The sequence below is a fragment of the Echinops telfairi genome, unplaced genomic scaffold (genome assembly GCF_000313985.2).
Source record: "Echinops telfairi isolate 266 unplaced genomic scaffold, ASM31398v2 ScPeMD7_7469;HRSCAF=8507_0, whole genome shotgun sequence".
In the NCBI taxonomy this organism is placed as follows: Eukaryota; Metazoa; Chordata; class Mammalia; order Afrosoricida; family Tenrecidae; genus Echinops; species Echinops telfairi.
Genome location: NW_022111372.1, coordinates 87,872,282 through 87,889,956, shown reverse-complemented (window position 1 = coordinate 87,889,956; position 17,675 = coordinate 87,872,282). Strand labels below are relative to the sequence as shown.

General features: G+C 35.9%; 1 protein-coding gene across 1 annotated transcript in view; it reads left to right on the top strand.

Moving 5' to 3' along the window:
• The window catches only part of TCERG1 (transcription elongation regulator 1), a 59,421-nt gene that overhangs the window by 11,210 nt on the left and 30,536 nt on the right, over positions 1-17,675 (top strand). The window contains exons 4-9 of the mRNA XM_004697065.3: positions 4-175; positions 5,265-5,507; positions 10,244-10,306; positions 11,546-11,746; positions 12,405-12,517; positions 13,538-13,626. Coding sequence (XP_004697122.1) covers positions 4-175; positions 5,265-5,507; positions 10,244-10,306; positions 11,546-11,746; positions 12,405-12,517; positions 13,538-13,626 — 881 coding nt within the window. The remainder of the gene's footprint in view (positions 1-3; positions 176-5,264; positions 5,508-10,243; positions 10,307-11,545; positions 11,747-12,404; positions 12,518-13,537; positions 13,627-17,675) is intronic.

The following is a 17,675-nucleotide window of genomic DNA, read 5'->3' as shown; positions in this document are numbered from 1 at the left end:
CAGGCACAGGCTCAAGCCCAAGCCCAAGCCCAAGCCCAAGCCCAAGCAGTAGGAGCTTCCACTCCTACGACCAGTAGCCCAGCACCTGCTGTGTCCACTTCAACATCATCATCCACCCCATCCTCTACCACGTCTACTACAACAACAGCCACTTCGGTTTCACAGACAGTATCAAGTGAGTATCAGTTAGCATGAATTTTTACTTATATGATAGAGCCATGAACAAGTAAGAACTGTAATTTTATTCTAAAAGCTTTTTGGTATCCTTGATCTTTTTAAAATATATTTTTATAGACTTTTTGGATTTACATTTCTAGAGGACCAGATTTGCCAGGTTGCAGTTCATGAAACTAAGCCAGGGAAGCGCAGAGTTAGCTATTCAAATTGGCCAGCAGTAATGCTGAGTGCTGCAGGTTTCACAAAATACGTGTAAGCCTTGGCCTTTTGTCTACAAAAGTTTCTAGTTTTTCAAATTGAGGCAAGATTACTTGTGAAGCAATTAAAGGGTATAAAGTTAAATTCGTATTGACTTGATGGCAGTATGTAGAAAAATCATAGTGAAAATAAAAGATTTTAAGGATTTAAGGAAAAGGCAATGATTGATCATAAAGTTGTAGTCGGGTAGGATATTAGTGGGCCAATAAGTGAGGGGAGTTCTTTCTGATTATGAACAAAGGTCAGGAGTTGAAAATAACGTAGTTTATAAAATTGTGTAGGAAACTCTTCTGAGGAACAGAAATATATGTTGGTTAATATAGGATTGGATGGGTTTTAATAGGTCTAATAAGCAAAGTGTTGAGGCACGCAGTAGGGAACCTGTATAAGTGCAGTCATCTGAAAGGTTTGTTTTGTTCTAATTTTGTGGGAAGCATTGAAATTGAAACACTTAACTAGGAACTTTTTGGTACTTTTGCTTGTGAGTAAGTAGAGTTTAGAGTGGGTTACAGGCTATTAAATAGGAGTTGAGATAGAGGCAGTCAGAATTTTCCATTCACAAGTCAGATATTTTTTAAAATGATGTGTCAATTACCAGCAGATTCCATGTAAGAAGAAGGAAGAATGTTTCTTAAAAGATATCAATAGTTATAATCCCAAGAATTATAAATAATAAAATCCAAGACCAGAGGAGGGAATTGAATTAGAGCTTAAATTCTGAGTTTAGGAAGGCTATGGATGAGAGTGAAAGGCCTACATCCATTTGCAGGGTTCCCACATGAATTAAGCCTCTGGTGAATCACCTCTGACCTTTGATCACAGAAGTGAGTAACCTTGCTATCAGAGAGAGTGCATTGCAAAGGCTAATGCAGATGTAGATAGGTTAAAATTTAATACCTTATTGTTCTCCCTTTTTAAACTTGTTCTAGTCTTTATTATTTTGTACTTTTTGATTTGGGTTTTTCCTCTGTTTTATTATTGTTGTTTTTTTTGGTATGTTTATCCTTATATGAAATCCAGGATAAGTAAATCTATATAGATAGTAACTAGATTATTAGTTTCTTAGAATTATAGCAGATGAGCTTGGTGGTAAATGATTAAGAATAATGAGTATAAGAAAGAAAATATTCTAAAATTGATTGTGGTGATGAATACATAACTATATTTAAGCTATTGAATTGTATGATGTGTGAATTATATCTTTGAAACTCCAAATTAAGAAAAATGTTTATCAGTACTCTTGTCTACACAATTTCATAATTCTCTTTTCTATGGGTTCTAATTATTTTACAGGTTAAGACAGACCACACATATAAATAATGATTTATTTGTATTTTGGTGTGTTTTAGTTGGGTAACTCAGGACCATGGGAATTTTTCACTAGTACATCTTGTTTGTTACCTCCCTGTGAGAAATGTATCTATGGGAGAGATTTCATTATCTCGTTGCCATTGAGTCCATTATGACTCACAGCGACCCTCTGAGAAAGAGAACTGCTCTTCTGGGTTTCCAAGACTGGAAATCTTTACAGGAGTAGCAAGCCTCATCTTTCTCCCATGGAGTGATTGATGGTTTCGAACTGCTGAACATGTGCTTAGCAACCCAGTAAGTAATCCACTCTACCACCAGGGCTCCAGGGCTCCTTGATTTCATCACAGTTTATTTGAATTTGAATTCATTGTAATATGAGCAACTGAAGATGTATGATGAAAGTAATAGGGACTTTTCTTTCTTTCTTTTTAAGCTTTATGTAATATATTTTAGACAAGTTGAAGGGAAATACCCAAATAGAAAAATTGGCAATATTAAGTCTGTTTTCTTTTGTTGCTAAGGTAAATTTTGATGTGAAAATATAACAGTGATACTAGCCACTGCTTGAGGATCTCTCTGCCTTTTTAGAGGCTCGTTTTAACCTTTCAAAACTTGAGTGGCAAAACAGCTGCCAGCTTCCGTGGGGTAGGTGTGGTAGTGATGGGAAATGGGGATTAATAAAAGCAGTAATTGGTTTACGTGGAAACTTTGTCTTGCCTATATTTTGTTGCCTTCTTAAAGGAGCAAACCCACTGCCATCGAGTCAATTCTGACTCTTAGTGTTCCTGTAGGACAGAGTAGAACTACCTGTACCATAGGGTTTCGGTGACTATCCTTACAGGTGTAGACAGCCTCATCTCCCCCCTACCTTGAAGTGTAGCTGGTAGGTTTGAACCACCCAACTTTTCAGTGACTGGCCTCACCTCATTGCCTCACACTCGTGTTCCTTTTTTCTTAGCTAAGAGGTATAATAAATAATGCTGGATTTTGTGCTAAGGAAAGTGAATAGCCATATGCTTCAACTGTCCTACACATACTCCTTCTCTTCATCTGCGTTGTGTGTCAGTAGCCCCAGCTGTCTTGTTTCTACTGTATTCTAATCAGAAATCCTACTCACTATTTTCCCCCCATTGTCCTTTAGGGATTAGGAGGCCATTAATTATTCTAGGAACAAAATAGCCAAATCATGATTTTCTGAGAATTCTTGATAGACATTTTTATTTCATTTGATTCAGTATCATGAAGTGTTGCCATACTGCAGTCTTAATATTTTTGTCTACTAAGATCTGAGACTGGATTGATCAAAAATAAATTTTAAGGCCCAGCTATTTTAAGACCCACCAGTTATTTTGGCAAATGGAATCTTAGGAATATACTCAGTAAAGTCCTAGACACCATTCTCTCAGTTTGCCATTCAATCCTGTGATTCTTCTTTTCCTCAGGGCCACTAAGCAAATCCAGAAAACTGATAAGAGAGAAATGGGTTGAATAAGTACCCTTTGCCATCTTTTTTTCACCTGAAATTTGATGCCTTTGTAACTCATTTTCCTTTAGGAATTTTCTCCAAATACTGTGATGTAGTTTAAGAAATGTAATTCTGTGGATTACAATGTAAATCTCAGAGTAAATGGATCTAAAAAATAAGAATTTTTATATTTTAATCCCATTGGGTCTTAGACTTACTTTGTACAAATTTATGGAAAAGATGCAATCCTAATTCTCAGGAAGATTGTGGAGAGTAATTAGATATATTTTTATCCATTTAAGTAGATTATAAATGCTAAGTGATATATGTCTGGGATGGGGCAATTGTTGCATGTAATTTCTGTTTTTCACACTGTTGTAAATTATATTAATGTGATACTGTACCCTAAGGCTAGGTCTATGCTAGACCAACAATTCATTCCTGGGCCCCTGAAGATACTTGTTTGGCCCTGCTGTCTATTTAGCCAAGGTGAGTCCCTTATTAACAAGTAATGAAATTGCTCACGTCTTTCCAGCCTAAGTGAGTTTTTCATTATTAGCAGCTGGGAAAAAAATTCAGATACTGACATAATTGTGTTGTCAGTTTGGATTAGTGGATGATTTGTATTAAAGTTTCCCTGAGATTGAAATTGGAGCAAAGACGTGGGAACACATAATTTGTATTTCATTTAATTTGGTAACATTAATTCTTAGACCAATACAGGTAGAGTTTGACACGTTGTATTCTATACAAGGAAAATGGAGTATTAGTTACCATTGAGTTAACAAAATGAGTTTTGCTTTAGAGCAACATGGGTTATGAACAAAAAAGAAATTTCATATAATGCTTGAAAACTGAAAAATACATTTTTAAGTATTCAAATAAGATTACATTTTTTGGAGGGGAGTCTAGTTTAATTTTAAATTTTAGGGTATGTGTAGAATTTTAAATTTTAGGGTATGTATAATAATAGAAGATTATTAGGGATGAAATGTTTTTGACATTTATAAATTTTGTCTTAGGAGAACCTAAATCATCCTAAATTTCACATTCTCCTGGAATTACAGTAGATACCTGTGGTGGTTTTCTGGTGTGTGTGGGGCTGGGGGTGGGTGGAGGTATTTCCTTGAATCCCATTGTTTGCTGGTAATGTTAGAGGAGTCTGAATTATTTCTGGCTCTATTGGCTCACATCCAGTCAGTCATCAGTTAGTTAATTAACTTTTCTTTCCATTCTTCCTTGCTTGGACCTTTCCAATAATGTGGCAGGTTAATTCATTAAATGAACACTAGTTATTATTCTTCCAAATAGAGATCTTGAGTCTGATCTTTCTATTCTTTGTATAAAATCACACAAATGAGTTCTTAAAAATACCAAATACTAACAAAGCATATAAGAGGGGGATTCAAAAAGTGAGAACATTCTATTTTTCTTCCACGAACTTTCTGAAACTCCTTGTATAGTAAAAAGTGAAAATCATATGTAGTGGCAACACCTGAAGTATATTTTAGTATGTGTTCTTCTAGATAATTTTCTGTGCACTTCATGCATTTTCTTGGCGGGTCAAATGCAGTCTCCTTAGGCTTCTCTTTGTTCATTGCCTTTTCTCTGCCTCTGGCCTTCCTTGCCAACCATAACTCTGGTTCTGTTGGTACCCTGTTGTTCAGTAATTAATTCACTGCTTGCCCTCTTTTTAAAATAGTTCTTTAGTGTCCTCTTGTCTCATTTACCTTTTAAAAAAGACACTTTCCTTATTTTTCTTGTAGAGGTCCTGACTTTTCAAGGTCCATAATCATAATCTCAGCATTAAATTTTCTGTGTCCCTTTTGGTCTTGATTTATGCTTATTTATCACATTTTTGCATTTATATTACTTTTATGTATTTAACTGATTTATTTTCAAGATTCTGGAAGGCAGGCATCTGTTTTACAAATATCTTGCATGGTATAGATGGTCCCTTAAATATACTTAGTGAATGCATAAATGAATGAATGAATGTAGTAACATGGTCTGTGAGGGAATGATACATGCTTTTTGTTTTATCTTTTATCAGCACCCACAACACAAGATCAGACCCCAAGTTCTGCTGTTTCAGTTGCCACGCCTACAGTTAGTGTTTCAACTCCTGCTCCTACAGCCACACCTGTGCAAACTGTTCCCCAGCCGCACCCCCAGACGTTACCTCCTGCTGTTCCTCATTCGGTACCTCAGCCAGCAGCAGCAATACCTGCTTTTCCACCAGTAATGGTACCTCCGTTTCGTGTTCCCCTTCCTGGCATGCCAATTCCACTTCCAGGTAAACTATGAGGTTGTAATAGTCTTTCCAGCTGTTTTCCACATTGTCAGCTAGTTTGTTCTCATGTGTCTGTTACATTTGAAACTTGCCGTGAATCTCATCTGTTGGAAATGTTTTTGGAAGATTCATGGCTAAATGCAATATTTTCTCTTACGTTTTGGCAATTGTCCTTTTTTGTTGTTGTTTACATGTCTTAAAACTAGAGCCACACTTAAACTACACTTATTTTGGATAATGGCCTCAAGGAACTAAAATTTTTCTTTCATTTAAATATGTTCTGGATGAAGTAATTTTAAGGGATTGAGTCTGTAGTTGAAAAGTCATGAGTCATAAGTGCTTTCTGTACTGCATATGGTTTTAAACACTTTACATTTATTAACTCATTTAATTTCAAAACCATCTTATGAGGTATGTACACAGCTAAGTAGGTATACAGATAGATTAAATTACTAGTCAGGCCACATAGTTATTAAGAGCTGGGATTTAAGCTGGTCGATCGAGATACCGTGCTCTTAACAGTGCTACATGGGGAGGAAAATGTGAGTCACCGAATTATTAAAAATCCATAGAAAACAGACGGTAACTTTGTAATGATTGTGAAACACTGGTTAGTTTAACATATACCAATTTAAAGTTCACATGATTGTGGCGATTTGTTTATTATCTAGGGGAAGTAATTTTAAGAGTAGGAAAGGAACTGACAGATTGGAATAGAATTGTTTATATAGGGATTAAGTAGTCATAGTGTTGGGCACCCTAATTTAAATGCATTTGCTTTTGTCAAACATAATATAAATGATAGTTTTATTACTACTCTAAGGGTCCGTTGGTCCTTTCTCCATTTTCCGTTGTGTTATAGATGAAACATTTAATGCCTTAGACCACAGCATTAGTTTGTAATGAAGATGAGTAGATTTAGACTTGTTTCCCAATTTTGCGTTTCTTTCACTGTTGCCCCTTTAATTCCATTGATTTCTTATTTAAGAGAGGGGGCTTCAACGGGTTGGTGGAAAATTCCATTATCTTTTACTTCCTTCCATTTTTTAACAAACTTTTTGAAGCCCTCTTGTACACTATCACTGTTTCCTTAGTTTTTTTTCTTTTGTGACCATTTTAAAAGAACAGTCAGATATGCTCCCATGGAAAAGGAAAAAACTTTTACACATTGCCGATAAAATGTTACATAATTTACAGTTCCAACATTGTGATGTTAATGAAACTCAAATCATTTGAAAGTAAAATACAAACCAAAAAGGTTTTCCTAAAGCTATGGGTTGACTGTTCCTTTAAGACAAGCAGCTGGATACTTTTCCCTTTGCATATACTTTTTCGAGAAAATTAAGTGGTAAGTGGAGAATAGATTTTCATATATTGGTCTACTATAGGGTCGAGGATATTAAGACTAGCTTCTGGATTCCTTGTGATACAAAAGAGTTGGAATTGTTAATATTATAGGGAAGACTGAGAAATAACATGGAAACATGGTTCATCTATTTCAAAGGGTATCATTTAAAATGACTTAGCTGGTTTTAGAGACTGCGTAGTGAATGAAAGGTACCCAGCCAATCCCCTGCTTAGCTAATTGATTCCAACCTATAGCCATCCTATAAGGTAGAGTAAAACTACTCTTAATATTCCTGAGGTTGCTGTGCCACCAGGTCTCCTTAATGAAAGATTAAGAGGGGCAGAATTCATTTTTATAGCAAGTGCAACTTGGACACAATGAAATTTTTTACAGCTATAATTTCATTTTCACAACATCGTTTCCCCTGATCTTCACCAACATTATAAAAAATTTTAGCGCAAGTGGTGGTAGATCACCAATGAAGTGGTACCAGTGTGTGTTAGTCTGGGTAGACTAGAGAAACAAATTCAAAGACACTCGTGCATAAGAAAGAGCTTTATATACAAGAGCAATTGAATACTGAGAAAATAGTCTAGTCCATATCAAGTTCATAAGTCCAATTGTTAGCCCATATGTCTAATACCAATAATCTAGTCCAGATCAAGTCCATAAGTGCAATATTAGCCCATATGTCTGATACCAATCTATAAAGTCCTCTTCATACTCATGAAACACGTGCAATGACACCAAATGCAAGAAGAACAAAGGCCAGTGGGTGGGACCTCTTGTGAATCCTGTGGCGTTGTAAGCATCTTAGCACTGGCAGAGGTCTCCACGTGGCTTCTCCAGCTCCACGTGGCTCTGGCTGCATCAGAGCAGGTCCATGTGGCTTCTCCTCAGGGATGTCTCGCAGGGAATGAGCAGAGAAAGTGTGTCTCCCGCCTCCAAAGAGGAAATACAGGAGTTCCCAGAATCCTCAGGAGAAGGTCATACCCACACAGAGGCCTCATTGGCTATATCTTGATTGACAGGCTAGACTCCACTCTTAATCCTCAAATTGACACCAGATTATTTAACTACCACAGTGGAATGTTTGACCTTCAAGGGTATTCAATAAATGGCAGCCACTAATGACATTTTGTTGGGTTACTTTGAAGAGAATGCATACGATTTTATCCAAGATAAGATTTATTTGGAGGAGAAGCTATTAGTAACAAGCACCTTTGATATGAATATTTGTATATTAAAACACTTGATGATAATTATCATTCCTTTTTCTCATTTTCCCTTTTAATTCAGTCTTCCAAGATGGCATTAGTGAAAAAGAAAAAGAAGAGTTGGTTTTTTCCTCAAAGATCTTCATTAGGCTTCGTGTACATTGTGATCCATTTTTCTCTGTTTTCCCTTCTTTGTTTCAATATCAATTTGCATCTAAATTATGTGGGAGCGTTAGCTTTTATGTGAAATAAAATGGGCTGCCATGAGGATGATTCAGCAAGGGAAAGTCAAACACGATGAAGACAGAGAGTAGAAGAACTGGGTCAGTGGAGAAGTCAGAGGTGGAAATTAGATTAGAGATCAATTGGGTTAGGATTATAGGGTTTCTACTTTCAAAAATATTACTTGGAATTGTAGCAACTTAACTATCAATAGCAGAGTTGTCCAGAGTTCTTGGTGGAATTTTCTGATTGGCAAGAGAATATATTTAAGGACAGTATTGTAGGGCAGATTCTTCCTTAAAGAGAAAATGATTAAAAAGTGAAGTGTGTGGCTGTTTTGTGGGTCATCGTGATATGCATGTAACCACTCACCCACGAGAAAATCTGAGGGTTTTTTTTTTAGCATAAGAAGAAAGCTATATAACGTCTGTATGGTTTATATGTTGATGGGCAAGAAAAAAGAGTTCTATGTTGGCCCAATTGATTTAAATAATGGTAGTTGACATCATATATTAATAGATTATCTTCTCTATATTTTAAAATTTTTCTGTAGGATGAATTTTGGGAACAGTCTTTGAAAGAGAAAATTCATATATTTTAAGAATGGAATTTCTAATCCTGTAGATGGCAGTATTTCCTAAATTTGTTATATGCTATAACTTCCTTAAGCTAATGGGTTTTCCCATTTAAGTGTAAGAGACAATAACACTTTACATACTATTCCGCACACTTGTATGATCTGCTTTGTACAAGCTTCAGAATTAATAGATTAGTTTTAATAGTCACTATTTAAAATATTGAAGTATTTTCAAAATGTCAAAAATTGAGAGTTTTTATGTGTTTGTGGGAACGTAGTTACATTATTTACAAATCTAGAAGTTTTAATTTTAGGTTGAGTCTCTGAACTAAGAGATAAAACTTCCTATTCTATAATAAGAAGATAATTATTCTTGTTACTTTCAATTGCTGTGGGTACCAAACTAAGTTTAGTTTTTCAACCAAAAAGTAAAAATTATTTCTCCTGCCCTTTCTTCACCTTCAGACTTTTCCTTTAAATTTTTAAGATTTACCTTCTATTTTGAATTTCCTTAATTATTGTGTTCAACATTTTCTTTCATTCTGCTTTAAAAAATCATCTGACAATGCATCATAATGAGTTTTTATTTTTCAAATAACTGCACATACTTTACACTCTTTATTATAAGTGCTATTCCTTTAGTCAGGCTAGCTAATGGAGATTTCTGCAGACAGTAGAGCCCCTTTATTTACTACGTGATTTTTAAAGGGACTGCATTTTTTCTTAATAATTTAGCCTGCCTCCACAGTGTACCAGCTTCATGGGATTTTATACAACAGGAAACTAATCATTGATATTTTGTCATTAGCTCACGTGCTACCTTTTCTGGAATATTTGGATCTGTCTCATTAGACGGCAGATTCTTCCTTTCCCTTCCACTCTTCTTTGCTGTCTTATTCCTATCTACTCTGCATGGTTGTGGTCGCTTCTGTAGCTCTTGCATGTAGTTCCAACTTAGTAGCAGCGGAAAGAAAGATGAGTGCTTTTGTCCGGGTCATGCTGCACTTGCCGTTCACTCACCCACGCAACAGCAGCACGGGTTGGATTCTTGTGAGAAATTGTCTCACGTGAGAACTTGTTAAGTACATGTAATGAAAGGGGGTTTCCTTTATTGAATTTAAACTCCTGAGACTCCTTTAAACATTGTCATAGCTGGTTTGATGAAAAGGTAATTGATATATTTTAGAATTAGTATCATTGGATTTGGCACCACTTCCCACAGAATGTCAAACAAATAGAAATTTTACCCCATTCTTCGTCTTTTTCGTTGGAAATAGTATTCTAAATTGTAGTTGTAAATTACTTCTCTGAATCCCAGTGGTAGCTGACATACAATGGCAGCTTTCCAACATATGCTTGCTTATCCGTTTTACAGGTGTAGCAATGATGCAAATAGTCAGCTGCCCGTATGTAAAGACAGTCGCTACCACCAAGACCGGTAATTTTTAAAACCATCTTAGTTTGTTTTGTGTGTAAGTTGGCATGGTAGTGAATGTTGTTGTTTATCCTTTTATTTATTTATTTAGCCCAAGTGAGTGGATTTTTTATATGTTTCTTTCTAACAAGCAGTATAACTGCGGTTGTCATATTTGGCCAACACTTAATTTTCCCAATTGCCAGTAGTATTAGCTTCTTTGGTTCACAAAGCAAAAAAAGTCAGATCACTTTATATATTAATTTATGTAATAAGTGTAAACAACTTCATTCTCATATTCATGACATTTAATTTACTTTCTGATGTGTTTTTAAGTTAAATATAAAAAAATCATTTTCATGTGTACAGGGATGTGGTTATGCTTGCATGCAAGTGAATATCTGTGTGAAGATTTTTGTGTGTAGTATCATTTATATTTTAAGATGATGGAAGTAAGGTAATTAATTACCAGAGACATAATTTCTAGTACCCAGTGTGGTGGGTATTTTTTTTCCACTCCCAATTTTGATTCCTCTGTCTTCATAGAACTAGCTTGTGGCGGGGGAAAGATTTGCCTTTTTGAAAAATAGGAAGCAGTTTGGTTTACTCTTTGTAAAGAGTAAACTTATTTAAAGAGATTTAATAAATTTAATCATTTGCTATAAACCTGAGAATTTTAGATCTTTTTTGGTATGCTAAATGAAAAGTAATTTTACCTCAGGAAATACGTTTGTTCATCATACCCTTGATTTTATAAGAACTTGAGGAGTTATATTTATAAAAATATATCTGTTAATAAGTAAATAATACACCATAATTTTGATTACTTGGTATATTAAAACTGACCACTGAGATTTTAGTTTGTTTCCCTTTTTTTCCCTCCCAAGTTTCTGATCTTTCTTAAGGTACCGTATATTCTCGTGTGTAAGCTGAGTTTTGCAGCACAGTTTTAATGCAGTTTTTATGGTAAAATTAGATGCCTTGGCTGATATTCGGGTCAACTTATAATCGAGTATATACGGTACTTGGGTTTAATCTCTGAGGCTAATAGAATTTTAGATACCCCCTCACCCCCCAAGAAAAGAAACAAGGAAACAGAACTAAGTAGTATTTAAGTCACCTTTTCCAAAATTTTTTATTTGTTCCATCTGATTCGTTCATTTATGAATATAATATTTAATTAGATTTAAGATCTTATTTTAAAGTATTAATTTGCATTTCAATTTGCTATTTGGACCTCATTTTTTATTACTCCTCTTTTAGGTGTATTGCCAGGAATGGCCCCTCCTATTGTACCTATGATACACCCCCAAGTTGCCATTGCAGCTTCACCTGCTACCTTGGCTGGAGCCACAGCAGTTTCAGAATGGACTGAATATAAAACAGCTGATGGGAAGACTTATTATTATAATAATAGAACATTAGAATCAACCTGGGAAAAACCCCAGGAACTAAAAGAAAAAGGTATAGTTTTAATGACTTAGGGAATATGAACAATGATGGCATAAAAAGAATGCAATTTGAAATTCTTAAGTTAATTGCTTTTTAACACTTTTGATGGATTTTCTAATTACATAGTTCTCTTCTTTCTACTGATTTGATTGTATGTATTAGTTTAGAAAGTCATTTCAACTTATGTTTAAACCAACACCTCATTGGTTGTCAAGTTGTTTCCGATTCATAGTGGCCATATAGAATCTAGAACTACCCACATGTTTCCAAGGCTTTAATCTTTTGAAGCAATCTGCCTCTATCTGCTGTATAGCGGCTGGTGGGGTAGAAATGCATTTGTTAACCACTGCACCACTAGGACTCCTTCTACTTGTGTCGTTAATTTGTTCATCTGTAGAATTAAAAACCAACTTGTCAGGAATTACGTCGTTGTTAGGAAGATTGGTGGTGCTGATAGAGGCACTGTGTGACTTGTGTTCTGGAGCCCTAGATGAAAAACCTCGTGGGTTTTTCTGTCACAAATCCGCTTTATACCATTAGATTGAATTGCTCTTATAAGAAAGGATAGTTTATTTTTGTGCTTAGTAACTAGAAACTAGAGCATCTTCTCTGCTTGTCCTGGAGATTTTTATTAAAATCAGTGGGTAATATTACTTCAACTTTTCAATAGAAAAATTGGAAGAGAAGATTAAAGAGCCTATCAAAGAGCCCTCTGAAGAACCACTAGCCATGGAGACGGAGGAGGAAGATGCTAAAGAGGACCCTATAAAAGAGCTAAAGGAGGTAAACGCCATGACCTGCTAACTAGGGTGCCAGCATTCATTGTAAGGTATACTTTATTGTACCTGAAAATTCATTTGTTTATTTCTGTCATTGTCATAAATTTGACTTTTGAAATTTTAGGATTCCTTGGAGTTTCTAATAGAATCTTTCCTTTGAAATTTTCACTGAATTCCTTCTTGTACTGAATTGAAGTCCATAGAAAGGAAAGGTCTAATCCAGAGTCTGGACTTGATCTCTATAGTCTTCTGACTTTTAGACTGGTACATATTAAAATTATAAATGCAGCTTCATATTTGGGGAATGTTGATTATATATCATTGTGCATATCCTTTATGCACAATCCTCCCATTATGTCCGTATATAGCCCTAAAAGAGCTGTACTTTTTGAAAACTTACTTTGTTCATTAAAAGACCAATGGCTGCTATGCTTCATTAGTAGCAAAGTTTGCAGAAATTAGAAGCATCCTAAAACGAAGAGGAAGGACCTCTTTAATTTTCTTTTTTTTTTTTTTCCCTTTAATTTTCTATACTTAAACTTCTCAGTCTTCCTAAGTAGCGAGCCTGTGTGATAGAGCCAGCTCTTTCTTGGACCTGATGTTGTGGAATTAGGCTCTGTTGTTAGGTACTATTGTGTCGATTTTGACTTATAGCAATTCGTGGGACCAAAAAACACCGTCCAGGGTTTACCTGTCAGTAATTTTTACAAGTTACCAGGCCTCTTTCCTGTGGAAACACTTGCGACAGAGGGTTTGGTGGTGGTGGTATGGTTCAAATGCCAAGCTTTTGATTAGCCCCTGAGTCCTGAACTGTTTATGCCATCAGGGCTCCTCAGGCTCTGTCTCATTAGGGTAAGCATTTATAATTCTAGGGGCAATTATTTCTTAAAATAGTTAAAGATATCCCTGTTCTATACCTTGATCTCCCCATTCTAGCAAGAGAACTTACATAGGATACACTTTGTGAGGGATTTCAAGTCAAGTTTTATGAGATTAATTAAATGGGAGTAACATTTGTTGATAGGAGCCTAAAGAAGAAGAGATGACAGAAGAAGAAAAGGCTGCACAGAAGGCAAAGCCAGTAGCTACTACTCCTATCCCTGGCACTCCTTGGTAGGTACTTGACCTTAATGGGCGAATTGTTCCTTTGTTTTTTCTCTATGTAGGGTTGCACTTAATTGTTGAATGGTGATCTTATAGAAGGAAAAAGTAGTTTTAAAATGTATGTGTCAAATTTATGCTTTTTTTAAAACACAACTTAGTAGTTTAACCATATCAAGAAGAGTTGTACAATCTACCACAACCAGTCTGAGGACATTTTTTGTTTCCCATACTCACTGTTAATCATGTAATTTCCCCCTCAATTTTGGCAAAAATTTGCACAACAAAATATTCACCAATTCAACCACTTCTACATGTATAATTCAGTGCCATTGGTTGTACTCTTTGTGTTTTACAACCGTTGTTGAGATCCCTTTCCAATTGTTCCATCACCACTGAAACGAACTCAGTGCCCCTAAGCAAAGGAAAAACTATTCCTCTTCACCCATGGTAACCGTGGGGCAAGTTTTTTTTTAATAGATTTCTGGATTTCATATCCATATATTAAATTGCTTTTTAAAAAGTTGTATATACATCATCACAATCAATTCTAATGCTCCTTCCCTCCTCAAGTTTATGTTTTGTGGTATACTTTTTACTACTAAATATTTTGGTTCTTACTACTACTACATTGTCTGCCTTAGTGGTGTTTTCATTCATAATTACAGACCTGAACTGTTCCAAGATGCTTAATTTAGGTTTTAAGTATTCTTTATCATTAAATTTGTTATTGTATGTATATATACCCAGATACATAGTACATTTATAGGAACTATGTGAAGTTCGTAAAGCTTTTAATTAAAATGACGAATAAGCAAATCAAAACACAAAACCTAACCCACTTCCACTGAGCCGATTACAACTCATAGTAACTGTATATAGTGTTTCTGAGACTTTTAATCTTTACAGTACCAGACAGACAGTCAGCCTCCCCTTTCTCAGAGGAATGGCTAATGGGTTTGCACAAGTGCCTATTCTCACCACCAGAGCTCCCTAAATACTGAGTAGTCTACTTTTATTTGCTTTGTTCTTGAATGTCTCCTCTCCTGCTCTAGTCACTATATATATATATATATATATATATATATACACACACACACACATATATATATGAACGACACATATTGCAATGATTTTGCTTGCTTCTTAAGTCTTGCAGAATATAGGTTTTTGTCCAATTCTTTTTCCCTCCTTCCCTCCTTGTTTTTGTTAATTGAAGAAATAAATATATTTGTCTCATAGAGTCCCACAATTTCAATTTTACTATTGTATCCTTTTGATGCTCAGTAAGATTTAGATTTGGCCTTTCTGGTAATACCATTTCTTGCCTTCAAGTACTTATATAGTGTGCACATTCTTTGGGATGCGTCAAGTTTCTCTTTGTGACTACAGCAACAATTGATGACTTTCATTGCATATATCAGTGGCTTTCAATCATTGGCAGTTTTGCTCCTTTAACGAATAGGTTTCAGTTCTTTTTATGTTTAGGATGTGTCCTGTTAGGAATATACAAGGAGTCTTCAAAAAGTTGGTGGGAAAATAGAAGGAAAAGATAATGTAATTCTTCCATGAACTTTTGGAAGATCTCGTAGAGTGAAATTATTGTGTGTTAAGGTCACTTGAGTTGTTTTTTTGTGTAGTTGTGGTACCAATTTGATAACTGGTTCATTTTGTTTAATAATTAGAATTTTGAAAAGATACTTATCTGACTGTAGAGTCAAAATTTTTTTCATGGTTTATGATCTTTTGAGAATATCAGTGAAAAACTACTACCTACCCACTTTCCTTTTTCCCACTCTAGTCAAGCTTTTTAGCCTTACTGTTCCCAGGTTAGCAAAATTTTCTTTTAGAATTATTCTCTTCATTTACTTTTTTTTAAAAAGCCATTTCTGCATATACACAAGTAAATTAAAGTATTGCTACTATGATTATTCCAAATAAAACATGTTTAGGCATGTCTCTAATCATTGAGTGGCTGGCGAAAAGTGCTCTCAGTAATAGAATTGCCTTAGGCCCATTCCCTTAGAAAAAATGGACACTTTTTAAAAAAAATCATTTTATTAGGGGCTCATACAACTCTTATCACAATCCATACATACATCAATTGTGTAAAGCGCATTCGTACATTCATTGCCCTCATCATTCTCAAAACATTTGCTCTCCACTTAAGCCCCTGGTGTCAGCTCCTCATTTTTTCCCCCTCCCTCCCCACTGCTCCCTCCCTCATGAACCCTTGATAATTTATAAATTATTATTTTGTCATATCTTGCCCTGTCCGATATCTCCACCCACTTTTCTGTTGTCCGTTCCCCAGGGAGGAGGTCACATGTAGATCCTTGTAATTGGTTCTCTCTTTCCAACCCACCCTCCCTCCACCCTCCCAGTATCGCCACTCACACCACTGGTCCTAAAGGGATCACCCACCCTGGATTCCCTGTGTTTCCAGTTCCTATCTGTACCAGTGTACATCCTCTGGCCCAGCCAGATTTGTAAGGTAGAATTTGGATTATGATTGCGGGGGAGGAGGAAGCATTTAGGAACTAGAGGAAAGTTGTATGTTTCATCGTTGCTACATTGCATCCTGACTAGCTCGTCTCCTCCCTGAGACCCCTCTGTAAGGGGATGTCCAGTGGCCTACAAATGGGCTTTGGGTCTCCACTCTGCATAACCCCACCTCATTCACTATGATAAGATTTTTTTGTTCTGATGATGCCTGATACCTGATCCCTTCGACACCTCGTGATTGCACAGGCTGGTGTGCTTCTTCCATGTGGACTTTGTTGCTTCTGAGCTAGATGGCTGCTTGTTTACCTTCAATCCTTCAAGACCCCAGACGCTATATCTTTTGATAACTGGGCACCATCAGCTTTCTTCGCCACATTTGCTTATGCACCCATTTGTCTTCAGCGATTGTGTCGGGAAGGTGAGCATCATGGAATGCCCATTTAATAGAACAAAGTTCTATTCTTACATTGAGGGAGTACTTGAGTGGAGGCCCAATGTCCATCTGCTACCTTAACGCTAAATCTGAACAAATATGCACATAGATCTATTTCCTCATCCTCATATATAAATGTATTTACATATGTACATACTTTTATTTAGACCTGTATAAATGCCCTTTAAAAGTGGATACTTTTTTGTGCTGTGAGTAGAAATGAATTTAAGATTAGGAGTACTTGCAGCTCATATCATTCACTGCCAGTGTGCCACTGTGAGTTGACCCTATAGGGCAAGGTAGAACTGCCCCTGCGGGGTTTCCAGACGAAGTCTTTATTAGAGTAGGAAATCTCATTTTTCTCTCACAGAGTGGGTGGTGATTTTGAGCAGCTAACCTGTAGTTAGCAGGCAGACACATAACCCATTGCACCATTGGGGCTCCGTCTCCAACCCTAGGCAGCCACTACTCTTCTTTATACATTTAGAAACTTGATAAGCCAGTCATAAAATGTCACGTAGTGTACCATTTTATTTACTTGAAATACCAGGATAGGTATATCTGTAAAGAAGTGGTTACCTTCCTAACCCTTGGCAGCCACAAATCCACTTATAGATATACCTATCCTGGTATTTCGTTTAAATGGAATAGTTCACTATATGGCCTTTTGTGATTGGCTTAATCGAATTTCTAATGTGTGTACCAAAAATGATTTTGAAATTCTATGTCATATGTATTGGGCATTCCTTTTTATTGTTGGGTAGCATGCCTTTGTCTTAGTGTATCCGTTAGTTTGTGTATTCATTTATTTATGCACATGTAAGTTTCTTATTTTTAACCATTCTACCCAAGAGGAAAAAAAAAAGTCTTCAAAAACACTGCACAAGACTGTTCACAGCAGATTAAGCTATGATAACCCCAAACTGGAAAACATCTCTGACAATTATAAATAAGCCAGTAAAAAACATATAAACAGACCTATCATTTACAAATGTTTCCCCCTCTCATCTGGTTTACCTTTTCATCTCTCTCATAATGCCTTTCAAAGAGCAAAGTCTTTACTTGTAGGGCAAATTTAAGTCATGTTTTTTTCTTTTATTGTTCGTGCTTTTGTGTTTTGGGA